Source organism: Lepidochelys kempii, chromosome 4, assembly GCF_965140285.1.
Source record: "Lepidochelys kempii isolate rLepKem1 chromosome 4, rLepKem1.hap1, whole genome shotgun sequence".
Lineage (NCBI taxonomy): Eukaryota > Metazoa > Chordata > Testudines > Cheloniidae > Lepidochelys > Lepidochelys kempii.
In genome coordinates, this window is record NC_136383.1 from 8,185,376 (window position 1) to 8,212,651 (window position 27,276).

The 27,276-nt window shown below is 43.3% G+C and overlaps 1 protein-coding gene across 2 annotated transcripts in view; it reads right to left on the reverse strand.

Annotated features, from left to right (window-relative positions):
* Positions 1-9,222: 9,222 nt before the first annotated feature.
* Positions 9,223-27,276, reverse strand: part of CENPC (centromere protein C) — a 68,816-nt gene continuing 50,762 nt past the window's right edge. For both annotated transcript variants that reach the window (XM_073340250.2, XM_073340249.2), the window contains 2 exons: positions 25,150-25,222; positions 9,223-9,480 (listed from right to left, as the gene is read on the reverse strand). In XM_073340250.2, the coding sequence (XP_073196351.1) occupies positions 9,438-9,480; positions 25,150-25,222 (116 nt within the window). In that variant the 3' untranslated portion in view covers positions 9,223-9,437. The remainder of the gene's footprint in view (positions 9,481-25,149; positions 25,223-27,276) is intronic.

Consider the following 27,276-nt stretch of genomic DNA (forward strand, 5'->3'; position numbering starts at 1 on the left):
CAGCATTAAAATATTTCATGATTAATTGCTTCAGAATAAAACAAAGGGAACAAAGCAGTCACTTCTCCACAAAATGGCATTAAGAGGAACACTTATCAGTGAGGGTAATTAAACACTGGAACAGATTACCAAGGGATGGGACAGGTTCTTCATCATTTGGAATCTTTAAATCAAAACCAGATGTCTCTCTCAAAAATATGCTCTAGTTCAACCACAAGTTATGAGCTCCACACAAGAATTACTGAGTGAAAATCCATAGCCTATATTATGCAGGAAGTCAGATTAGATCAAGTGTTCTCCACCAGGGGGTTGGGACTAAACAGGAGTCAAAAGAGGCAACCACTCTGCCCTTCCCATACTGCTAAGTTGGAGGGGGTCCCACAATAAAATGTCCATAGTGGGACAGCCAAAGGTTGAAAACCCCTCTACTAGCTAATCGTAAGCTTTAAAAAAAGAAATAGTTACTAACCTTTCCATAACTGTTGTCCTTCAAGTTGTGTTGTACATGTCCATTCCACTGTAGGTGTGTGTGTGCTTCAGTGCACAGTTGTTGGAGAGTTTTTCCCTTCGGGGTACCCATCAGGGCATCACAAGCACCCTCTGCTGCCTCACACACCGTGCACAGGCTTAAAGGGTAGAGCTGCTCCTGACCCCTCTCTGTTCCTTCCAACCAGCAAGACCCCGATAGACAGGGGAAGAAGGGTGGATGGTGGAATGGGCATGCACAACACACCTCGAAGAACAACAGTTATGGAACGGTTAATAATAGTTTCAAGTGATTGCACATGTCCTTTCCACTATAAGTGACTTACAAACAGTCCCAACTGGAAGGGGGGTGTGGGGGGCTCGGAATCTAATTGAACAGGGACTAGAAGTCCATTAGTCCAAATTTAGCATGGTCTCTAGATTATTAGGAGATGGAGTAGAGAAAAGTAAATGTATGACCTGATGACCAGGTTGCCACTTTGCAAACATTTAATATGGGAGCATGACCCATACAGGACACAGAGGCTGCTTGGGACCTAGTCAAATAATCCAATGCTCTATCCAGAGACTTCACATTAGCCAATTGGTAACATAGCTGAATACAACTGGATATCCAAGACAAACTCCTTTGAGTGGATACAGAACAGCTGTTCATTCTGTCTGCAAATGCAATGAACAATTGAGTTAAAGACCTGAAAGGTATAATACGATCTAAATAAAAGCTAAAGTTTTCTGACATCTTGCGTATGCAGCCTCTCCTCACCTTGATGACCATGAGGCTTTGGGAAGAAGGTCAGCAAGAAGATTGTTTGGCTAATATGAAAACTGGAAATCACCTTGGTAAGAAACTTTGCGTGATGTCTAAGGTAAACTTGGTCTGTGTAGAAAACGGTGTATGGAGGATTTGATACTAATGACTTCAATTCCCCCACTCTGCTGGCCAACATACTGGCCACTAAAAATGCCATCTTCACAGAAAGGTGCACCAGAGAGCAGGTCACTAGAGGCTAGGAGGTAGCGGGGGGGACCCATCAGTGTCATTCAGGCTTCATGGGGGAATAGGATTCTGCACCTGTGGAAATTGTCCAGGCCTTTTAAAAATCTTACAGACATCAGATTGGAAAACAGAAAGGGGTTATCAACGGATGGGTGGAAGGCCAAGACACCTGCTGGGTGCACTCTGATTGAGCCGATAACCAATCCTTGATGGTTTAGGGACCAAAGATAGTCCAGTGTGTGCTGAATTGAAGTGAGGACTGGGAAAGCCTCTTTCAGTCTTGACCAGACACAGAACCTCTTCCATTTAGCCAGGTAAGTACTCCTAGTTGATGGTTTTCTACTATTTAGCAACACCTCCTGAACTTCCCTAGAGTAGTATTCCTCCACCCATGTTAATCATGAAACCTCTAGGCTGTCAGGTGAAGGGTCTGGAGACTGGGATGTAGGAGGTGGCCATGATTCTGTGAAATCAAGTCTGCATGAAGTGGAAGTGGCAGTGGAGGACTAGCTGAAAGGTCTAAGAGCTCTGAAAATCAATGCAGACAGGGCCATGGTGGGGCGATCAGTATAGGATGAGCCTTGTCCTGCTTGACCTTGCACAGAACTTTGGGCAGAAGAGGGATTCAGGGGGTGGGGGTGGGGAGAAGCGTACAGGATTTCCTCTGACCAGGGCAGTAGAAAAGCATACGTCAATGAACCCAGGCTGTGGCTGTTCGGGAGAAAAGCTGGTGACATTTTCTGTTGACTTCTGTTGCAAACACGTCCACTCAGAGAGCTCCCCAGAGTTGGAAAAACAGATCTTATGTCTGGGCACAGAGATCACTCGTGGTGCTTGATAAACAACTACTCAGATGATCTGCCAGTTTATCCTGGGCCCTTGAAAAGGTAAGCCGCTTCCTGAAGTATAAAGGTGGCAATGCAGCAGTTCCAAAGTAGAATGGCTTCCCGGCAAAGCAACCAAGACCAGGCACTGCCTTGTGTGGCATAAAACAAGACTGTTGTATTGTCAATCAGAACTCACAAGTCCCTTCTCTTGATGTGGGGAAGGAATGCCACGCAAGCTGATCAGATAGCTCGCAATTCCCTGATATATATAGGCAGACTGAGATCTTGGGGAGAACAGAGACCTTGCTTCTGCAGGAGACCCAAGGCAGCCACAGCTAAGGTAAGAGATTGTGCAAGGGAACTCCTTTGCAGACATTCCCGGATCTGTCCACCAGTCTAGGGACGATAACATTTGAATTAGAATATGGACTATTATGTCTATGTGGTGCTTCCTTGGAGCGTACGCCTCAGCCAGCCCTGCAGCAGTCTGAAACACAGCCTGGCATGCCCCAGCAGCCTGAGGCAGTTTCTGACTGTGGGGGCGTGGGTAAACTCTTAAGTCTAGAATGATGATTTGCATAGTTTGAAACCTTGCCTCTGGTAGTAAGGCATTGGCTGTCGTGAAATCCAGGACCACTCCAGTAAATTCTATTCTCTGTAGAGAAGACAGGACTGACTCCTGAGTTGATCAACAGGCCAGGCCCATCCAATGTGGAACAGATTATGTCCACGCTGGACAACACCTGTGACCTGGATCGCCCTTTTATTAGCCAGTCATACAGATAAGGAAAGACGTGGACTTCTGACCGCTGAAGGAATGCTGCTGGCACCGCCATACACTTTGTGAATACATGAAGGGCAGCATTGTGAACTGATAGTGGGAACCCACTAATAGCAAATCACAGAAATTTCCTGTGTCCTTTAATTTAAGAGCAGCAGACCAGTCCCCCAGCTCCAGGAAAAGAATAATAGAAGCTGGAGTGACCATCCAGAATTTTGATTTCTTTAGGAACTTCTTTAACGCTCTTACATCTAAAATAGGCCTGAAACCCCCTTTGCTTTTGGGATCAGGAAGCATAAGGACTAAAAACCCTTTCCCATGAGCAATAGAGGAACCTGATTTATAGATCCCACAAGAAGCAGCAATTGTATTTCTCACAACGAGAGTTTCATGAGAGGGGTCCCTGAAGGAGGATGGGGAAGGGGATGGGAGGAGGGGTAGAATTTGAAGGGCGTATCCCACTTCTTCCGGATGCAAGGAAACTATTGAGGGGGAAACACCCACGGGTTTCTAAATGGCCTGATACAGCCCCGATCTCCAACTATGTGCAGCCCAACGGTGTATTCAGCATGCCCCATACTGGAACTGAGGCTGAAACCAAGGCGGGGAGGTACTGTGTGCCGGTTGGCGGGAGTAGTGAGGCGGAGACACAGAGGAGCTCACTTCTGACTCTGACGAGCCGCACTCATCGGTACCGGAGACGCAGGCTAGGAATCAGAAGGGGGTGCTGGCAAGATCATTTGCGGCTTTCCCTTAAATGGTACCATCTTAACTGGTAGGCGAACGGCTATCCGCTGGTGCCCGGTGATGAGGGTGTGAACCTGCTGGCGTCAGTGCCACGCAAGACCCCAGGACTGTTGAAGGTGGTACTGAGAGTCTCTCTCTCTCTCTCTCGCAGCCTCAGAGGCCTCAGGCTTACATGGAACCAGGAACGTGTTATAGTCCTGTGATACCAGAGTCTGAGGCAACGCTGACAATGGAACTTCAGAAGTCATCTAAACAGGCCTGTAACTGGGCTCTGGAGTCAATTAACTCCCCTGCACTCCCGAGACTGCCTCCTTTTCGAGCACACGATTTTTAATCCTTATTTGAGCTCAGTCTCTTTGAGTACCTGGTACCGAGCATGACTTGTGGTGCTGCCTCTTTGGCACCAGTGACACTGAGCTGCCTCTTGGTACAGCACGGCCAGAGACGCTCTGCTAACTGATGCTGCAGCACTCAGGACCCGGGCCAAGGTGGACAGTTTTGATGGATGCTGGAATGCTGATTCCAGACACAGATACGTAAACTTGGCTGCCCTGTCCTCCTTTGAATGGGACTTAAAGCCCTTACAGACGCTGCATCTGTCATTTACCTGAGCCTCCCACAAGCACTTAAGGCAACTGGAATGAGGGTTACTAATAGGCATTGCCTTAACACAAGAGTGGCAGGGCTTGAAGCCTGGAAACATGGCATATCTCCGGTACCAAGCCTGGTACTCAAACTAGGTGCCAGAGATGGACAATTTTTTTTAAATCTAAGCTGTACTAACTACTCTAACTACACAGATTCTTTTACAGCACGAGAAGAGAACCGCAGAGGCAAGAATGGGAGCTCCGTCCCAGGAGACAGAAAGGAACTAAAGGGGGTCAGAAGCAGCTTGACCCTTTGTGCCAGCACGTGGTGTACAAGGCAGCAGAGGGTGCTTGTGCCACCACGACAAGAACTGCGAAGGGAAAAACTCTCCAACTGCTACTGGAGCACACGCATCTACAGTGCAATGGACATGTGCAACCACTCAAAGAAGAATCTATGCATCTAGATCCCAGGTAGCTTTTAGAAAACCTGATTAACTCTGCTCTCTAATTAGAAACCACTACACAAAGGGGCTATTGTGCAGATCTGAAAGGGACAAATTAAGCAGTTAAGTTCCATGTTAGCAGAACATTGTAAGTGCCTTGATTTTGCTCAGTGATCAGTGCTATTTTAGTTATTTATTGTTTTTAATAAAATGCTGTTTAGGAAAGTTGCATCTGCTTTTATGTCCACTGTATTATGACAAGAATATCTCTTTCCAGTAACAAAGCACACACAGCACTAATGTAGGAGGATCATAAAATGCACTGCATTACAGCATTAGAGTTGTGAGAACATCCGTCTTTGCAAAGGTTAATTCTTAATGGTATCTAAAAGGGAGGGAGAGGAAAATGAAACCAAATGCAGAACGATGCTAGACAGGGGAAGAGTCATACCAAGGTGATAAGGCTATAATATTCTGTTAAGGCAGCTGATCCACATCTGAGATGGATGTCTGAAAAAAATGTGACAAGTACAGGAGATCAATATGCACGATACTGGATCACAAGATCAATTTTATTGGACTGCAGTCCTACTATGAGATTTATGACTGGATCTAATCAGCAAAGGAAATGCACGTTCAGATTTTTCAGCTCATAGTAGAGAGGAGACCCTCATATGAGATCTGATAGTCCATCCCCCTACAGTGCAGGACTGTTCCCTGGAGTATATTCCCCACTGCTTTGACCACGCCTTGATAATTAGACACTAGATAATGGACAAAATTTTCAAACATGCTGTCATAAATATAAAGGGAAGGGTAAACCCCTTTGAAATCCCTCCTGGCCAGGGGAAAGCTCCTCTCACCTGTAAAGGGTTAAGAAGCTAAAGGTAACCTCGCTGGCACCTGACCAAAAGTACCAATGAGGAGACAAGATACTTTCAAAAGCTGGGAGGAGGGAGAGAAACAAAGGGTCTGTGTCTGTCTGTAGTCGTCTTGGCCAGGGACAGAACAGGAATGGAGTCTTAGAACTTTTAGTAAGTAATCTAGCTAGGTATGTGTTAGATTATGATTTCTTTAAATGGCTGAGAAAAGAATTGTGCTGAATAGAATAACTATTTCTGTCTGTGTATCTTTTTTGTAACTTAAGGTTTTGCCTAGAGGGGTTCTCTATGTTTTTGAAGCTAATTACCCTGTAAGATATCTACCATCCTGATTTTACAGGGGGGATTTCTTTATTTCTATTTACTTCTATTTTTTATTAAAAGTCTTCTTGTAAAACACTGAATGCTTTTTCATTGTTCTCAGATCCAAGGGTTTGGGTCTGTGGTCACCTATGCAAATTGGTGAGGCTTTTTATCCAACATTTCCCAGGAAAGGGGGGGGTGCAAGTGTTGGGAGGATTGTTCATTGTTCTTAAGATCCAAGGGTCTGGATCTGTAGTCACCTAAGCAAATTGGTGAGGCTTTTTACCAAACCTTGTCCAGGAAGTGGGGTGCAAGGTTTTGGGAAGTATTTTGGGGGGAAGGACGCGTCCAAACAGCTCTTCCCCAGTAACCAGTATTAGTTTGGTGGTGGTAGCGGCCAGTCCAAGGATAACGGGGGTAATATTTTGTACCTTGGGGAAGTTTTGACCTAAGCTGGTAAAGATAAGCTTAGGAGGTTTTTCATGCAGGTCCCCACATCTGTACCCTAGAGTTCAGAGTGGGGGAGGAACCGTGACACATGCCTACATGACCTTCCTTTTTCAGATATGATTTAGGCACTTTGGAACCTAAGGGGTTGTCTTTACTGCAGTGTCAGCTGGAGCTATAATTCAAATTTTGCCCTTAACCTGACTCCCGTTCACACGCACAAGTCTCTAGCTCAAGGTAAGTGGTGCTTTGAGCTCGAGCTAGCTATAGCCCACCCAAGGGGATTCAGCGGGGATTGGGTGGAGCTCCAATGCTGCTGAAGCTTGAACTAGTAATGCAGTGCGGATCTTACTCACCAGCTGCTCATCCAATCACTGCGTCGCTCCACTGTTGCTTTGCAGTGTGGCTACCGGCTCTGCTCTCCCTTGAGCTTGGCTAGATCCAGTGGAGTAACTTGAGTGTACTAACTGAACTGTCGCGGTGAATTGCAATGTGATTTAGGGAGACAAGGGCGGGTGAGGTCATATCTTTTATTGGTTTCCCAAACCTGAAAAAGATCTCTGTGTCAGCGTGAAAGTTTGTCTCTCTCACCAACAGAAGCTGAGCCAATAAAAGATACGACCTCACCCACCTTGTCTCTCTAATATCCTGGGACTGATAGGGCTACAACAACATTGCATACAATGGGACTTAGGCTAATTTTGGAACTGGGAATTGAACGCTTCGGAAAATGCTACCCTATGGGGGTAAGTTAACCCCTTAGTGAACAGACTGATTTATTCTGATTTGATTTAGTCAGATTTGAAAACACTATCACCTATCCTTAGTTTACTTTCCATAATTTCTTATTTTTAAATTTTATTTTGATCAAAAAACATCGGAATTCTTGATTCTGTACATTGGATAAGCAACCCAAAATTCAGCTAATTCATCAGAACAGTACTTGTAATAGGTCTATTAAAATTACTTCAGCTCATGGGTGCTGTATATTTTCACACGAGGAAGTCACCCCAGCTCTTTCTCCAATTTTTTATAATGTATATACTTTATTTTAAGCAAGAAGCCCATTCTCCACCTGTGTGAAAGATCCATCTCACAAAGCTAGGCTTTAAGAAATAAAGCACATCCTCAAGGAGGCATGATTCCTTACCACTGAAGTCAATGGGAGTTTTGGCAATTACTTCAGTGGGAGTGAGATCAGGTTCTAACAGCACTGGAACAGCCTTAGCCAGAATTATGCATTGAAAGATTCTAGCTGGCAGGAAGCCAACAGAGATTTTCCTGTGCAGTGTGAACGGGGGTGATCTGGGTACTAAATTAGTTTAGAAAACCTTGCCGAAGGCCAGATTCCCACACGCTTTTCTACATCTCTGTCTAGCAGAGGTCACCCTGTTCAGGGTAACTTTCCTCTCTTTTCCCCCCATTCCAAAAGCTTTAAGGTTTCTCTCTCTCCCCCCACACTACGGTACATCTACACTGCAATGCTGGGGTGCGACTGCAGCTCACACAGACACACCAACACTAACTTTGATTAAGCTAGAGTGAGTACCAAAGCAGTGAAGCTGTGACAGTACGGGCTTCAGCACAAGCTGTACAAGCCCACCCAGAACCCTATGTAATTACTTGGGTAGCTAGCAGGCACTCAAGCAAGCTCCTGCTGCCGCGGTACCTGAGCTCGCTCAATAAAAGCTAACCCAGGTATGTCCACATGAGCTGCAAGCACGTTCCTGACTGCAGCGTCCATAATCCTAGTTTGTCAGTGCTGGTCCAAACTCCCTGCTCTAATCCCTAGCCAACACTGCCTCAGAAAAGAGCACCATCTTCTTATAAACTAAGAACCGTAAAGATGTTTTGTTTCAAAAACACAGCAGTATTCACAGCTTACCTGAATCCAATTCAGATTTTAAACTGCTCTGGGGAGACCTACTTTTATGACCTATAGTAAAGATTTCTGAGAAGCTGAGCTTCTTGCTGTGGTATTAATAATAGATCTATGCAGATTGATATTCCTGGGAGATAAAAGGAGAGGAAAAATATTAAAAACTGATGCTTCTGGCAAATGAAAAAAACTAATGGATCATATTTTCCTGAGGGGAGGGGAGGTGCTTTCATTTTATTTCACTCTGATAAGTGTCTGAGACCTGCCATAGTGGGTAATGCTCAGAGATCACTGTCTGCAGCTAACAGAGAACGTCTTGAAAACAAAAGATGCTGAAGGAGATGCAAGTGACCCGTCAGATATTTCAAGATGAGAGTAGCAAATGCACAGGATTATGCAGCAGGCTCTAACTAAATCTGTAACCCAGCTCAACAATAAGAAGAATCCTATGAAGCTCACCTTTCGGTGTGGGACTCTGGGCTGCTTGTAAGACACATAAGACCACCTAGATTTCAACAGCAATTCAGCAAAACTAAAATCACAACATTTACAGGCAGGATATGCAAAAGTGCTCTGCACTGGCCTAACTCCACTCCCACTGAAGTCAACAATCAAACTCCCTTTGGCTTCAATGGGAGCAGTTAGAGCAGTGAGAAGCACTTTCGATGAAACCCCTGAAAAGTTTCACCCGTGTAGCTCATATTTTAATGAATGTTACAAGTGAGACACTGCCTGTTATCATACAAACATCTGGATTTTTCTGAAGAAACCCCATAAAGTGCCAGAAAATACATTCTTAAATGTGCTATAAAAGAGAAGAATTTAAGGCTCTGATTTACCTTATTTACTCTTTATTGATACAAAACCAGAAATGACTCGTGTGACCACAAATGGTTACATAAATTTACAACATACAGCTGACAAAGAGATCTGTGTCAATGTCCACGAAACAATATATTCCCAGACCTGAAGAGAATTCCAGCTGAAAAGTAATTACGGACTTCTTTAGAATCCCCCAATATCCAACGTAAGATGATCTCCAATTTGCTGGACAGGCTATGAGGAGGAGGACTCATTTAATGAATGTTCTATAATTGGCCTGAAATACAAAAAGCATGGAAGTTAGTTTATTCAAATTAACAGATCAATCTTTCAGCAAAAATTTACTGTTCCCCCACTTGCCCATATCATAACCTAAAAAAAGCCAGTGGACAGCAAGGCAATTTTTATTCATAACAGCACGGAAACACTGTCCAGATATAAAGGTGATTTTCACACACACACACACCCACCCCATTTACACTAAAAACAGGCAGATTAGTCTCTACCAGATTAATGAAATCTGTTAAACCTATTCATTTGACATCTCCAAGATCTTATGGTTCCCTCAACCACTACGTCATTACAAAATCACTCCTTGCTGTGACACTGCATTTTATCTATAAATGTTATTCATCTGCTGCTTTATTTGGTTGATTATTGTGACTTTATGTATATTGTGTAGTCACAGCAAAAATTATTTGAAGAGCAGAAATTACTGTTAGAACTTTTAGTACACATTTTAATGCACAGTGCTCACTCTAGATGCACTATGTTATGTGGGGGAGTTTCAACGGGATGCTGAATTTTCAAACTGCTCTAAAATCCCCATATATAATCAGACTGAAAACTGCTATACTAGTTCTAGGCCTGGGGTAGAGTTTGTGGCGCAAGTTTGGAGGCATTTGATCAAAGCGTTCCTAACATAAAATGACTTATTTAATGTTTTAACTTTCTTCTAGTGCTTTTTTTGCATAGAGATCAGGGGAGGGATTTAAAGGCATTACCCACAAAACATTTCACTGGACTTTCCCTGCTGAGATCTAGAGTCCAGGACCAAGAACCAGCACCAAAATATAACAACCTAAAATGTATTAGATTTTCTTTTTAGTTCTGTAAAGTTTCACTGGGTTGCTCTGGGATACATATGAGCTCCGTTAACCACCACTGTTTCATATGCCTACTGGAGCGGGAGGCAACTTACATTTAGCTTGCTTTGCAAATGGAAGTTGCAGAATCACTTGTAAAGCTGCTGGAATTAGAACCCAAGACACTGATATGAAAGACAATTTAAAAAATTATGGCTGACTGTGCCAGAGCTGAAGTACCCTACAGCAATACTCAGAGGATGTGATTCTGTGTATTAAAGGATTCAGGATGTTCAAGAAATTAAATATGGCCCATGTCCCTGTGGCTGAGACAATGGAGTGAGCAAGGCACAGAGGATTGTGTTCAGAAGTCTACTCCAGACTTCCTTCTGATGTTAGGAAGTCACCTGAACCAGAATTTTTAGAGGTGGTGGAAATCGCCTTCTGGGGTCTGTATGGAAACCACCACTCCACAACCCCATGAGAGGTAGGAAAGATGGTCTTGTGTTTAACACACTGGACGGGGACTTAGGACTTCTCAGTTCAGTTCCTGGCTTAGCTTTAGTCAATTCACAATCTCAATGCCTCAGTTTAGAACCAGAAGGCTATTTTGGCTCTTCAGGGGACTGAGCATTTTGGCTGGGTTTGATACAAGGAGCCTTCCAAAGCTGTACAGAGATTCTACATTGGGAATCACCCCCTGCTCTAAGTGAGGAGCACTCTTTAGAGGTCCTGGAGGGCACCAGGAAGACACAGGACGGACTCTGCAGGTCTAGGGGCCAGTGCTGTGCTTGGTGTAACATTTTTAGATTAGCAGTGGTTATTAGGCTGTCTTTTGATGAAATGGTGGCCCTTAAAGAGCCATTGTCTTTGCAAGCTCTCCTCAGCATGAGTGCCATTTAAAGCTTATTCTGCAGCCTCTCTAAAATCCATAGAAGTCTGGCTAACTGTCCCCTTTCAGTCATGCATTTCGCTTCCAATTCTCCTTCCCTCAAATTCCTCCCTCCAGACATAGCCTCCTCACATGCCCTCCTGAAGTTTATGGTTACCAACAGGAACAGACCTGCTCTAATTGTGACAGGTGGAGAAGAGACTCAGGACTTCCATTTCCCCCAGGGACAGGGAAGGGGGAAGCCATACAGCCCTTTCCCTCTACCAGGAAACCCCTGAGGGATGCAGCTGCACAGGTCCCAATGAGAAGGGATTCCAGGGCTCCTCTTCTCTGCCACTACTGGGGAAAGGGGAGTGCAGGTGACCCACTCCCCAGCTCGACTCTGAGGTGAAGTGGGCACGGCCCAGCTCCTCTTCCTCCCAGTGTTGTGGCCAGCTTGTAACTGATGTCCTTGCAGCTCCTCCACCCCTAGCTTCTTTTTTCCTATTGGTCACTCAACCCCACCGGGTGGGCATGGAGAGGCCAGGAGAGGAGGTGCTGACAGACGAGGAGAACTAGGGAAGCACCTCCTCCCCAGCAGTCATGCCCTCCCTCACTACCCCAACTTTCTGAAGGGGCAGAGGGAGGAAGAGGGAGTGTGTAAATTCACTTGCTAAAATGCTTGTTGACATGGAGTTACAATTGCAGGGACAAAACAGGGCCCTGTGCTCTTCCAGGATGTCAGAGTTTGAATCCCAGAACCAAAACAACCTAGAAAAGCTGCAGGAAATGCAGACTTAAGGTGACACTTCCCACACAACACAATCACATAACTCTTCACCCATAGGAATACAAACAGAAATTGGGAAGGTCACAGTACTTTCCTGTCCCTGCACACAACCCCAAACTAAGACAATTATTCATAGTCCAATTGATCCTCAAAGTGCTTTGTGCATCAACAATCTGAGAAGTATTTGCTGCTTATTGGCAGAGACCACATAAATGGACAAAAAATGCTAAGGGAGACATAAGATGCTGTGACCTTCCTAAGGACACCTCAGGGAAGGGACCATAGTGGTCAGAGATTTTTTCAAAATGCCTATATATGATTTAGGAGCTGGCCTGTGCCCAAATCCCACAAATTTCTGCACAAGCTTAACCCTCTTCACCTGTGCAAAGGTAATGCCATTAGTGGAACTATTTATGTATGTAATATTAAGAATATGTTTAAGTGTTTGCAGGATCAGGCCCCCTAGTTGTTTGTTGTAAAACAGAATATAATAAATCACAAATTAGACTAAGTAAATCCAAGAGATTTAAAATCAAGCTTGGCACTTTGTCGTACACTTATTTAGAATACAGAAAGGTAAGGACATTGAGGCAATAATTCTGATCCCCCAAGTGGATAAATTACAAAACCAGAATTGGATTGTTTTGAGGAAAACTGAGGTGCAAACTGTATTATTGCTATCGTACAACTCTAATTGCATTTTTTTTTTCATTTTCTGTCAGGTTCAGAAAGCAAAACAGGTTCTTCGTTTTGTATCTGGAGAGTGTGATTAGTCTGGCCATTCAATGACCAAGTTATTTTACTGAAGCAGAAGACTGAAGTAGAGTAAAATGACATCTAGCCTAGACGGATTGGATGAGATTGATCCACCTATACTTTCATTTGGTTTATTTAAAGTTTAACCAATACGAATCAGACTAGATCACAATGGTCCCTTCCTGGCCTTGGAATCTATGAGCTCTAAGGAGATCCTGACCCAAAAATACAAAAACAAAACAGAAACAAGTAGTAAAACATAAAAGTAAACATTCAACATGATCAAAAAACTTATTTAGCTCTTAAAATATACTGAGCCTTATTTATAAGTTAAAATATTTGTTCAGCTAGGACACATGGGTATTAACTTATTCCCACAACTGCCAAGGCGCCTTAGCTATGAATTTTCATAAAAGTGTTCAACAAATTCTAGTTACTCAAAAAGCAAGTGTTTGCATTTACCAATATTAGTAAAATCAGCTACAATAATAAATGAGGGTACATTTGCTGGGTGCAGCATGACCTCTGCAATTATCACGTAATTGTACTTTATGTGCCAATACTGGGAGCCTCAGACTTTCCTCTCAAGGACCTTCCTTCAGCACTTTTTCCCTGCCAGGCTATATAATTAGTCCTACCTCATAAGCTTAATTGTAAATTTGTTTTGATTAATTAGCCCCAGAGCTGACTTGGCATTTATTGAGACATAAGGGAGGGTTCTTGGTCTATTCAATGTACAGACTACTGCACCCTAGGGGAGTCCCCCCGTCAGTAATAAAATTTCACAAATTATGTTTGAAAAACTTTTCTATATTTAATTAACTTTAATTTCTTTAAATTGCCCATTTTGTGCTACAATGAAGGTGAGGTTAGCATAAAGGAAGGATACAATTTATCAAGTTCAGGTATCGTCTTCTGTTGCCTTTATGGAATAATCACCAGTTGAACACTGCCTTTTGGGTTGTTGATGAAAAAACTCATTGCTCCTACATGAATAATGTAAGAACTAGTAGAAACCCAGGACAGGGATCTAAGTTACCTTGGTGGCTATGTTCTGTTGAAAATGGCAATGGAAATATTTCACTTGCACAGTCAAACTCTGTGTTCTGCTCTTCCATTTCAATAAAAAAAGTTCCATTCAATGGCATATTTGACTTTGAAGAATCTAAAGAAACTGGTTTTCTGACCATAACAACTTTACCATCTTACTTAACTCTTGACAATGTTTATATTTTACTTTAAAAAAAACTATTTGTGACTTTGGCCCATTCAACTGCTTCTTTCCTATCGCTCCCTTTGATTTTAGGCATGTTGGTTTAGGTATGTTCATATGCTGATGGTTGATAATCCCTAAACTCTCTTCATAAAACTGCAGTATTGAACAGGAGCTTTCATGTTTACTACCGTTAGAACAAGAAACCACCAACTAGTGAATTCCCAAACTTACTTTATTCATACACCACCTTCTTAAAAAGAACTGTTGTGAAGTCAACAGAACATTCAGCTGACATACAACCAATGCCATAAAAATACTTTTATAACTTGTCTCCTATTAGGCAGAAAGAATCGTCATGTTATCACCTCCATTTTAATTTTTTTTACAGTTAAAGTCTTCATTTCATTTGAAATTAAAGCCTAATGTTTCTAGGATGTGTTATATTTCTGTAAATATTTCAGAGTAACATGTTCAAAATGAAAAAAGGAAATGGGGCGTAGCTGTAGTAGGAGGCTGTATTAAGACTATCAGAAAATACTGTTTCAGAGTAGCAGCCGTGTTAGTCTGCATCCGCAAAAAGAAAAGGAGTACTTGTGGCACCTTAGAGACTAACCAATTTATTTGAGCGTAAGCTTTCATGAGCTTCAGCTCACTTCATCGGATGCATTCAGTGGAAAATACAGTGGGGAGATTTTATATACACAGAGAACATGAAACAATGGGTGTTACCATACACACTGTAAGGAGAGTGATCAGGTAAGGTGAGCTATTACCAGCAGGAGAGCTGGGAGGGGGGAAACCTTTTGTAGTGATAATTAAGGTGGGCCATTTCCAGCAGTTGACAAAAACGTGTGAGGAAGAGCGGGGGGGGGGGGTGAAGGGGGACAGAATAAACATGGCAAAATAGTTTTACTTTGTGTAATGACATCCACTCCCAGTCTTTATTCAAGCCTAAGTTAATTGTATCCAGTTTGCAAATTAATTCCAATTCAGCAGTCTCTCGTTGGAGTCTGTTTTTGAAGTTTTTTTGTTGAAGAATTGTGACTTTTAGGTCTATAATCGAGTGACCAAAGAGATTGAAGTGTTCTCCGACTGGTTTTTGAATGTTATAATTCTTGACATCTGATTTGTGTCCATTTATTCTTTTACGTAGAGACTGTCCAGTTTGGTCAATGTACGTGGCAGAGGGGCATTGCTGGCACATGATGGCATATATCACATTGGTAGATGTGCAGGTGAAGGAGCCTCTGATAGTGTGGCTGATGTGATTAGGCCCTATGATGGTGTCCCCTGAATAGATATGTGGACACAGTTGGCAACGGGCTTTGTTGCAAGGATAGGTTCCTGGGTTAGTGGTTCTGTTGTATGGTTCCTGGTGAGTATTTGCTTCAGGTTGAGGGACTGTACACTTCAGGTGGACCCTATGCTACCAGCTCTCCCAGCTATCTTCAAGACACCACTGACTTCCTGAGGAAACTACAATCCATCTGTGATCTTCCTGAAAACACCATCCTAGCCACTATGGATGTAGAAGCCCTCTACACCAACATTCCACCCAAAGATGGACTACAAGCCTTCAGGAACAGTATCCCCGGGGGGGGGGAGGGGGAAGGGTCCAATATTGCCAGTGGTGGGAAGGGCATAGGTGGTTCCATCCAGGGGTTTACATACCACGGGGCAGGATCCTGAGAGTAGGATGAGGTAATTTTTCTGTGACTTCTATAGATTGGGGTCTGAGGATGGGAGATTTGATATGGTGAGCATTTCCCCTGCAGTCTAGCTTCCTCATCACTGGATGAAGGCTGTCCAGACCCTGACTGAGCATTTGGAGAGAAGTAGGCATTAATTATGGGTGACTGCAGGATGGGCAACACCAGCAGGTCCCTTGACTGTGTAAACTGCAGTGCTGGAGCCCCTCTGTGAGGTGAGGGCTGTGCAAGAGGAATCTGCTATGAAGAAAAGTTCCTCTGCACCAGTGTCCTAAGCGTTGTTTCACTGCTGGCCAGCCCAGCAGGTGCCGGTGCCGGGAGAGCAAGAACAGCCCGTGAGTGGTCAGGCCTATCAGCCTGTGTTGGCACCGCGACAGAAACGGTGCCGAATGGTGCCATATGAGAGGCAGGCAACTGGAAGCCTGAAGCTTTGCGGTACCGCTGCAGCCGGGTTTCGCGCAGCGCCGGAGGAGCCCAGCACGTCAAAAGTGCTCAGCCAGGGAAGCGCCGGCAGGGAGGCTGTAGACCCGCCCAGGGAACTCTTTTCCCGCGGGTGAGAGAAGGTGCCATTTTTTGGACTTTTTTTGTCCTTCTTTGAGGCGGGGGGGTTGTGGTGTGCAGCGGAGCCAGAGTCGGCACCCGGGTCTGAAGCTGACCCTAAGGATTTCTGGAGGAGGAGCAGTTTTAGTCTCAGCTTCGTTTCCTTCCGTGCCCTACATTTAAGCTTGCTGCAGTGGGCACGTTTTGGGAGGGGATGTGGGAGTCCCCCAAACATTTTATGCATTTTGAATGGCCATCCGACAGGGGGATGGCATCATTGCAGGTAGAGCAGCGCTTAAAGCCTGGGGAGCCAGGCATGTCGGAAGCGGCTGCCACTGACAGGAATAAAGAAAAAGTTTTTTTTTTTGAGAGAGAGAGAGAGAGAGAGAGAGAGAGAGAGAGAGAGAGAGGTGGAAACTAAATACTACTGGTAACTAACTAGAAAGGTAATTGTAACAAAGGGAGAGAAAGTCTCTAATGAGTCTGCTGACCTCCGTCTCAGGCCGGGGACAGTAGAGAAGGAACTGAGGAGACCAGTCGCGCTCATGAACTATTAAGGTACACTCAGAGAGGGGGGACAGGCTCTCCACATGCACAACCAGTATGAGGACTGCTGTAAAAATCTGTGAGTGAAGGCGCAGGGATGCATCAACACCTGGAGTGGAGCACCCACAGGGACATCTCTCAAAGAAGAACTGTATAGACCCAACATTGCACAAGGTCATGAGAGTAACCTGGAGTCTTAAAGGAGATGTCGATGTTTTTATTTAAAAGATACAAGTCTCATCTAGCCTTGCAAAAACCTACTGAGAAGAAAGTCTTCAACTTTATAGTATAAAATTTGTTTTGGGGTATTTGGGCAAATAAATGAGGCTCAAGCAGAGAGCATTTCAGTTGGCTGCCCCCAGACCTAACAAATGACCACGACACCAGAGGAAGCGTACACACACAAGAGATTTTACTCAGTGTTCTTTCACAACCAACCAACAAAAAATGTCTTTGTCCACAGGCAAGTGTCTGGTTCAACAGATCAGGAACGAACAAGGATCAATCTCTGTTGCCACACTAGTCTGTAAACTGGGCCGTCCTTTACTTCAGGGTAAACTTGTAAGTTGTTCCTCTTTCTCAGGTGAACAAACTACAAAATCAAAAGAATACACCCACACCCTTACTTAAACAAGACACTTTGTTCCAGAGGCTTATATGATGCACTTGAATCAGTTTTGTACCACCTGGGACTAAGGGTATGTCTTTACAGTGGCATAGAGACTCAGAGCCCAGATCAAGTGACTTGGGTTCACAGGAATTGAACTGCAGAGCTAAAAATAGCTGGAGCCTGGACTCTGAGCCTGAGCTCCAGTCCAAGTGGGAAGGTCTACACTGCTACTTTTAGCCCCGCAGCCCGAATCTTGCAAGTCCAAGTCAGCTGATGTGGACCCAGGCTCAGCACAAAGCAAATAAATCAACCATGTTAGAAACTACACTGGGGCATAACATGTTTTTGGCTTTAGCTCTTGATTAGTCTTCGTAAAATGTGTTAAAAATTTAAGGCTTCAGGGCTGTCAGTTTGTCAGCAGACCAGGCACATCTCTGGAGGCATCAATGGAATAACACACTGTAATGCCATTGTGTCTTTTTCATGCCCATGATATGGATGTACCACGTCCCGCAATAACAGAGAAGTTCAGTACCTTCAATCCTTGATCTCTCTGCTAAGCCTACCAAAACTATGATATGGATGTGCCCAAGAAAAAGTAAACTGATGTCACCATTTCATCTCATACCTCAAAAAGTACAGCTAACAGAGAACACCAATCTTGTTCAATACTAACCTGGCTCATATCTGAACAAGTAACTTACTAGATAAAATGCTCTGTATTCTATTACCTAACTAGAGTCATCCAACCTCACTTTTATATAGCATTATACAATAGACATTATTATGGTCTATCAAGTAAATAAAATGACAGGTTGTCCTATTTCCTTGGATAAAGTTATTGTACCATGTAAATGATGTGCATTATACAAACCCCCCAAAATAGCCAAATACAGATGCTGAACTAAAAAATAACTGTGCTTAGAGGTCCACCTACTGGAGTATATCGGAAACATTTCATAGAATCATAGAACAACAGAGTTGGAAGGGACCTCTGGAGGCCATCTAGTCCAACCCCCTGCCCAGAGCAGGACCAATCCCCAACTAAATCATCCCAGCCAGGGCTTTCTCAAGCCTGACCTTAAAAACTTCTAAGGAAGGAGATTCCACCACCTCCCTAGGTAACGCATTCCAGCGTTTCACCACCCTCCCAGTGAAAAAGTTTTTCCTAATATCCAACCTAAACTCCCCCCACTGCAACTTGAGACCATTACTCCTTGTCCTGCCATCTGCTATCACTAAGAATAGTCTAGATCCATCCTCTTTGGATCCACCTTTCAGGTAGTTAAAAGCAGCTATCAAATCCCCCCTCATTCTTCTCTTCCGTAGACTAAACAATCCCAGTTCCCTCAGCCTCTCCTCATAAGTCATGTGTTCCAGTCCCCTAATCATTTTTGTTGCCCTTCGCTGGACTCTCCAATTTCTCCATATCCTTCTTGTAGTGTGGGGCCCAAAACTGGACACAGTACTCCAGATGAGGCCTCACCAATGTCGAATAGAGGGGAACGATCACGTCCCTCGATCTGTTGGCAATGCCCCTACTTATACATCCCAAAATGCCATTGGCCTTCTTGGCAACAAGGGCACACTGTTGACTCATATCCAGCTTCTCGTCCACTGTGACCCCTAGGTCCTTTTCTGCAGAACTGCTGCCGAGCCATTCGGTCCCTAGTCTGTAGCGGTGCATGGGATTCTTCCATCCTAACTGCAGGACTCTGCACTTGTCCTTGTTGAACCTCATCAGATTTCTTTTGGCTCAATCCTCCAATTTGTCTAGGTCCCTCTGTATCCTATCCCTGCCCTCCAGCGTATCTACCTCTCCTCCCAGTTTAGTGTCATCTGCAAACTTGCTGAGGGTGCAATCCACACCATCCTCCAGATCATTAATGAAGATATTGAACAAAACCGGCCCCAGGACCGACCCTTGGGGCACTCCACTGGATACCAGCTGCCAACTAGACATGGAGCCATTGATCACTACCCGTTGAGCCCGACAATCTAGCCAACTTTCTACCCACCTTGTAGTGCATCCATCCAGCCCATACTACTTTAACTTGCTGGCAAGAATACTGTGGGAGACCGTGTCAAAAGCTTTGCTAAAGTCGAGGAATAACACGTCCACTGCTTTCCCCTCATCCTCAGAGCCAGTTATCTCATCATAGAAGGCAATTAGATTAGTCAGGTATGACCTTCCCTTGGTGAATCCATGCTGACTGTTCCTGATCACTTTCTCTCATCTAAGTGCTTCAGAATTGATTCCTTGAGGACATGCTCCATGATTTTTCCAGGGACTGAGGTGAGGCTGACTGGCCTGTAGTTCCCAGGATCATCCTTCTTCCCTTTTTTAAAGATGGGCACTACATTAGCCTTTTTCCAATCTTCTGGGACTTCCCCCAATCACCATGAGTTTTCAAAGATAATGGCCAATGGCTCTGCAATCACATCCGCCAATTCCTTTAGCACTCTCGGATGCAACGCATCCAGCCCCATGGACTTGTGCACGTCCAGTTTTTCTAAATAGTCCCAAACCACTTCTTCCTTCACAGGGGGCTGGTCACCTCCTCCCCATGCTGTGCTGCCCAGTGCAGTAGTCTGGGAGCTGACCTTGTTCATGAAGACAGAGGCAAAAAAAGCATTGAGTATGTTAGCTTTTTCCACAACCTCTGTCACTAGGTTGCCTCCCTCATTTAGTAAGGGGCCCACACTTTCCTTTGATTTCTTCTTGTTGCTAACATACCTGAAGAAACCCTTCTTGTTACTCTTAACATCCCTCGCTAGCTGCAACTCCAGGTGTGATTTAGCCTTCCTGATTCCATTCCTACATGCCCGAGCAATATTTATATACTCATCCCTGGTCATTTGTCCAATCTTCCACTTCTTGTAAGCTTCTTTTTTGTGTTCAAGATCAGCAAGGATTTCACTGTTAAGCCAAGCTGGTCGCCTGCCATATTTACTATTCTTTCTACACATCTGGATGGTTTGTCCCCGTAACTTCAATAAGGATTCTTTAAAATACAGCCAGCTCTCCTGGACTCCTTTCCCCCTCACGTTATTCTCCCAGGGGATCCTGCCCATCAGTTCCCTGAGGTTGTCAAAGTCTGCTTTTCTGAAGTCCAGGGTCCGTATTTTGCTGCTTTCCTTTCTTCCTTGTGTCAGGATCCTGAACTCGACCATCTCATGGTCACTGCCTCCCAGGTTCCCATCCACTTTTGCTTCCCCTACTAATTCTTCCCGGTTTGTGAGCAGCAAGTCAAGAAGAGCTCTGCCCCTAGTTGGTTCCTTCAGCACTTGCACCAGGAAATTGTCCCCTCCACTTTCCAAAAACTTCCTGGATTGTCTGTGCACCGCTGTATTGCTCTCCCAGCAGATATCAGGATGATTGAAGTCGCCCATGAGAACCAGGGCGTGCGATCTAGTAGCTTCTGCAACTTGCCGGAAGAAAACCTCGTCCACCTCATCCCTCTGGTCCGGTGGTCTATAGCAGACTCCAATCACAACATCACCCTTGTTGCTCAGGCTTCTAAACTTAATCCAAAAAGAAAAGGAGTACTTGTGGCACCTTAGAGACTAACCAATTTATTTGAGCATGAGCTTTCGTGAGCTACAGCTCACTTCATCGGATGCATGCCGTGGACATGCATCCGATGAAGTGAGCTGTAGCTCACGAAAGCTCATGCTCAAATAAATTGGTTAGTCTCTAAGGTGCCACAAGTACGCCTTTTCTTTTTGCGAATACAGACTAACACGGCTGTTACTCTGAAACTTAATCCAGAGACTCTTCGTTTTTTCTGCAGTTTCATACTTGAGCTCTGAGCAGTCATACTGCTCCCTTACATACAGTGCAACTATTTCTAGTAATAGACTAGACAAGATTTATAAATGTAGGACTACATTTTTCAAAAAGTGCTTGATTTTCACAACTACCAGTATGTTTTCCAATTCTGCTTTTCCTTCTCCCCTAAAGAGAAAATTTTCCATAAACTATACGTCCTTAAAGCCAGTTTTATGTGCATTGCAATTCCTGTTTTAGGAACTCAGACTCCCTTTTCATGGCATACTGTGGAACCAAGGAAACATCTACTCCTCCACTATCACTAGTTGGTTTAATAATGTATACCATTATTTATCTCAAAATGAAGTCTGTCCAAGGAAGATTAAACTAAGTCTGTGGGCAGAACAAGAAGGTACAGATGTCCACTGAAGAGTCAAGGCACCTAATTTGGAGATATCTGCACACCTTCTCCAAACTCTACACACTAGACATAGCAGCTTTGGCTGGGGCTGCATTTTAATAGAATAGCTAGCACCAGGATCATAAGCGAGCACTGCTACTTAAATAAATAAAAACCAGACTGAGACCTCACTTAGCTCAGACTTTGTTCTTTACAAGCTTAAGTGCCTTTGTTGCTTGTGTTAACTCAAACACATTGGGCTTTCTTGTTAAGGAAGCTACTGGAAGGCAGCTACCAACTTCTCCACTCCAAACCCCCTCTTTTAAAGGAATGTTCTTGGAATGTCCAAGCACTTTTGCAGATAGCTTTGAAGTTAGTTAGCAGCTGACAAACCAAATACAAGGTACTGTGAAGCCAATTCATCTTCACTATTTTCATGTGTGCCAGAAGTTTAGCATAACAATCACTACCAAGACTTTCAACAAAGTGATTCACAGGTAGTGGGTCCTCAAACAGCTTTCAACTCCTATTCAGCTTTTTCTACTTCCTCCTTTTCCTGTGCAATGGCAGAGGTAATTCAGAAAAGGGAGAATATTTGAATAGTTGTGGTTTATCCTTATCTTAGGCCGTAATGAAACTTGACTAGCCTGGGAGGCTAATGTTATCCACACCATCTGCTGTCTAGACACTTGGCTTCAGGAGTACACTGTACGTTCATGATTTTCCCAGAGGTCCTCATTACTATCGAGGAAGTCATGGAGCATAGTAGAGGTAAACGTTAAGAATTCTAATGTGGTTGGCAGTTGCCATACTATCAAGGTAAAAGATGCAAGGTAAAATAAAATACCCACATATTCAGAACGAACCACTCATTCTGTAGTCTTCATATATAGCTGGTTTAGAGGTTTATATGAGACCACTACCCCCTTTGAGGCAGTGTAAGGGGCCAGATCTGTCAAAGGCCCTGGTGTTTAATCAGGCCTCCTGGCTTTTCCATGAGGTGCTGTTTGAGATACAGTTCTCCAGGAATTTGCATTCTCTTGAATGACCAGCAGATACTGCACGTTTCTGTTGTGTCACTCATCCAGACACAGCAAGCACTGTGCGATCAGTGTGTGTGTGGGGGGGATCTTCAACCTGGTGAGGTCATATCACTAGATTTCAGACTAACTACTTAAAATGAATACAAACTAAGTAGTGGGTACTAAACTAATACTAACAATCTTCAAAAACAACAGAGAAAACTCACTGTAATGCAGTACCTATAAAGTAAACTGCACAGGGATCTCCGACTCAGGCTGCAAGTAGTAAGAAGGAACTGGGGGCACAAGGGCAGTGCAACCCTTTTACGTAGCCTCAGGAGGGGGCCTGAGGTGGCACAGGGCACATGCACCACCCCGACAGGTACTACTACACAAAGTTCTCCAACTATGACACACTGAGCATGTGCACACCTGAGTCCAACATACACCTGCAAACACTCGAAGAACAACTATTGGCATTAACACTAGCTCTGCTGGTAATATTTTAACAATGCACTAACAAACATTTTGTGAAGATAATTAAACTGCTTATTGATAGTGAAGCAGTCAACGCTAAATGGATCAAATTCATACAGAAGTACTCTAAACATGTGCCTAGACAATTAAAATGTCTTATTTAAACCATGGCAATCTGATAAATATACAAAGCAGGAGTGTGCCTAGTAATTCAGTGACTCCCTTTGATCCCATTTACATCTCTCTGTTTTGTCAAAAATCAACTGTCCCTAATGTTGATACACACATTTGAGATCTTCAATCTCAGCATTTTCCTAGTCTAGAATGCTAACCCCAGGCCAATAAAATTAAATAACATTCTTGGCTTGAAAATCAACAAGTTTGCGGAAGCCTCCTGGGATCACTGGCCATGAAAACCTGAGGAGAATAGTACTCTCTCTCTCTGACCATTTCAACTTTCAATGTTAGGTGGGATTGCAGAGAAGGGATTCTAACAGGTCCTCAAGCATTATAATAAACCTTCTGGATGTTCGACTTAAACATTCATATTTTCATCAGTAAAAAATTAAATATAAAAGCTGTATTTTATTTTCATTTATGACCATCAATTCTGTTAAAACTTGACAAATGAAACTATATTTGTTAGGCATTAAACAATAAATTGATAAGGACAAGAAGACTCAGCATGCAGCGTGATAAGACTTCTAAATGATTAAAATGAAAATCTGTATTCCAATGTATACAAAAGACAGCTTGGAAATAGTCCAGCATTCAGTCAGATTGTTATTGAATGGGGGGAATGGGTTACCAATGAGATGAAAGTTCATTAATTTCAATGAGAGGTAATTTGTCAAGCAACATAGGACGTGTCAAGAGAGATTACTTAGATCTCATCTTTCTTTTTCAAAAAAAAGGAAGAAAGATGAAAGCACTGAACTGCCAGGAGAAAATACAGTTGTTACAAAGAGACATTCAGAGATAGCAGAGAGAAAAGTTGTCAGCTCTGGTTAACGTCTTGTCCCCTGAGATACATTACAGTGCAGTGACATCAAACTGGACAATTGTAATTGCTATTATGAATGACACAAGGATAAAAAGAGGCCTGAGGTATGTGCCGTGACAAGCAAAATAGAAAATCTACCATAAAAAAAATACTGTCCAAAACTTACCCAAATACCAACTTTCCATTGGTCTAGTTTCGGAAAGGGAGGCATTTTGCATTTGAAAAGGGCATGTGAAAAATCTCACAATTGTCTGCAACCTCTAACAATATCCACCATAGAGGACTTGAGGAGAGGGCACAGGACAAGCTGGTATTAATTTTCAACCATACACTATAGTTCAAAACTTAACAATTCATTTATTAAGATATGATTTTTAAAAAATTAAATACCTCTACCTCTCTGTTACAGAATCAAGTCTTTATACTGTATACACACAAGAGATCAGAGTTAATTGGTACAAGGGACTCTTTAAGTGTCTTAATTTTTTGGCTTTAGGATTTGAAGCTCAGTCTCAGTACATGTACTTACTTAGACTATGGAAGTCATAGACCATTTCTCAATAATCTGTATAATTTCAGGACCACTCTGTTTTATTTTTGAGTTCTAAATTTGGGCATGACAACTCTCTGGGAGGTGTTGGGTGCCCAGCAGTTTTGAAAATCAAGTTACTTAAGAGTGAAACTTAAGGTACCTACTCTAAAAACTGCATACAGTTCAAGCTCTTCAAATGTCTACATGTGTAAAGATCAGTGTATATTTAGAGTAATATATTTTTAACAAAACCATTTTGGGATGACATTTTACTCAGCTCAAAAGTTATAGGTTTCATAATACTTACTGCTAATTAGAAATAAAAGTTTTAAAAAACATTTTTATGAGCTGCTCAATCATATCACCTTCCTTTTGACAAAAAAAAGATTCTTAATTCCATAGGAGCTCAGGTGTCCTATTTTTGGTAGTGGAAAAATTACTTTGTATACGCACAGCTATAACATTTAAAAATGCAAATTTTTAAGAAATAGAATGTTCAGATGGACATAAAAGGCCCTTTTATATTCAAGAGTAATTGGATAATAGAAAACCACACTGCACACAAATCTGAAATATATTTTAGTTAAAACCTTTATGTACAAAGTTATTTTCCCCACCTTTCTCCTTTCAGCTGTGTGAAGAGAAGAATACTTTCCTCATTCAGGAGATTGCGTATATTGTATCCATTTCCTAAGAGTAAAAGAATAAAAAGTCATCAGAACGTTTTATTGCATTATGACCACATTGCTGTAGCATTACTTAACTTTGAACACTTTTCCTATAGGCATTTTGAACTCTTTGGCAGTTAGGATAGGTCGGCAACTTAAACAGGATTTCATCCATAATTCCGAAGCAAGATAATGGGCAAACCACCAAAGTCTGAATTTAATTTAAAATGTATTAATAGTCGGGAGGAAAAAAATTACATCTAGAATTGCTTATTTTGATATAGAGTTAGACTAATTTTAAGAAGATGTGTATTGAGGAGTGTCTTGAAGGGAATGTGTAAGATTGGGCCATCAACAGTTATGAGAACTTTAATAAAAGCCGTGATTTTCACACCAAGAAAAAAAAACAAGGCTATCCCATCAAGAGGTTCAAACTTGTAATCAGAGTTCTCAAGAGTAATGTCTGCAGATCGTCACTAGCAATTTGTATGCTTACAGCACCACAAACTTAGAGCCATTTAAAAGAGTACATACTTCCTGTAGAGTAAGGCTTTTGATATGAGGTCTACAGTCCCTACCACCTTCAATGCCTCTCCACTTATTCCGAATACCAAGAGATGAACCCTAGGGAAGTGGAGAAGGATGGAAGTTAAGCATAGAGCTGTAGAGGCCATACACAGAGATCTTACCAGTCACAGGTAATTAGTCAATTTTTTCCCTTCAGAAATTGCCACTGCAGATCAACCTCCTGAAGGAGGGCTGAGCACTAATTGAACAGTGACAGCCAGAATAGGATGTCAGGTTGAGAAATTATTGCAGGGGTGGCCAACCTGAGCCTGAGAAGGAGCCAGAATTTACCAATGTACATTGCCAAAGAGCCACAGTAATATGTCAGCAGCACCGCATCAGTCCCACCACCCCCACTCCCAGAGCCTCCTGCCCACCAGCGGCCCTGCCGATCACTGCCTCCCCTTCCCTCCCTACCCATCAGCTGTTTTGTGGCATGCAAGAGGTGGGGGGGGGGGGGCGGGGAGAAGGGAGAAAGTGGGAGAAGCGAGGGCATGGCAGGCTCAGGGGAGGGGGGGCAGGGTCTGTGGCAGAGCCAGGGGTTGAGCCGTGAGCACCCCTCGGCACCCTGAAAAGTAGCACCTGTAGCTCCAGCCCCAGAGTCGGTGCCTATACCACACATTAACTTCTGAAGAGCCACATGTGGTTCCAGAGCCACAGGTTGGCCACCCCTGAATTATTGCTACAAGAAGTTATAAACAGAGATCCAGTGGCAACTTTGCACTTCTCTGATAGATATTTGTGGCACTCTGTACCTCAAAGCAGCACCCTGAACCCCCATATTCATCCGTCATATAATTATATTTCATTCAAAGTATGTCATGTAAGATATCATATGAAAGGTCACGATCTGCTGAAACTCACTGTTCTATCAAAATATGTATATCATTAATGTGTATGAAGTTAAGCGATTTTGAGTTCAGTAGTGGAGTTGTAAAGGATTGACAATTCTGTAAGAGAAGCACCACACAATGGGGACTGCTCAACCCTGTGACTCAGCAAGTCCCATCAGGTATGCCTGGGCTAGATTCTGTCCACAGACAAGAATTACGAGTATAAGGGACAGGGGCATTGTGCTTTTAACTTTCTCCTTCCTCACCTACACTGGAAGCAAGAAGAACCCTGGGAAGACAAAGACTTGAACTGAGGAGACTGGTCCCAGGCATAAAGCGGAAGCCTGTGTATTAAGAACTGTATCCTACCTGCAACATCCAGTGGGGTGAGAAAAACCGCTTGATCTAAATATTGCCTAGTCTAATAAGGTTTAAGATTTAGACTGTGCACTTACCCTTTATTTTCTTTGGTAACTATATCTGACCTTTTGTGCCTACCACTTATAATCACTTAAAATCTATCTTTCTGTAGGTAATAAATCTGTTTTATATGTTACCTAAAACAGTGTGTTTTGCTTGAAGTGGCTGGGAAATCTCAGTTCAGTTTACAAAGGCTAATGTGTCCACTCTCCACATCAAGGGAGGGGTGGACTCAGTAAAAAACTTACACTAGTCA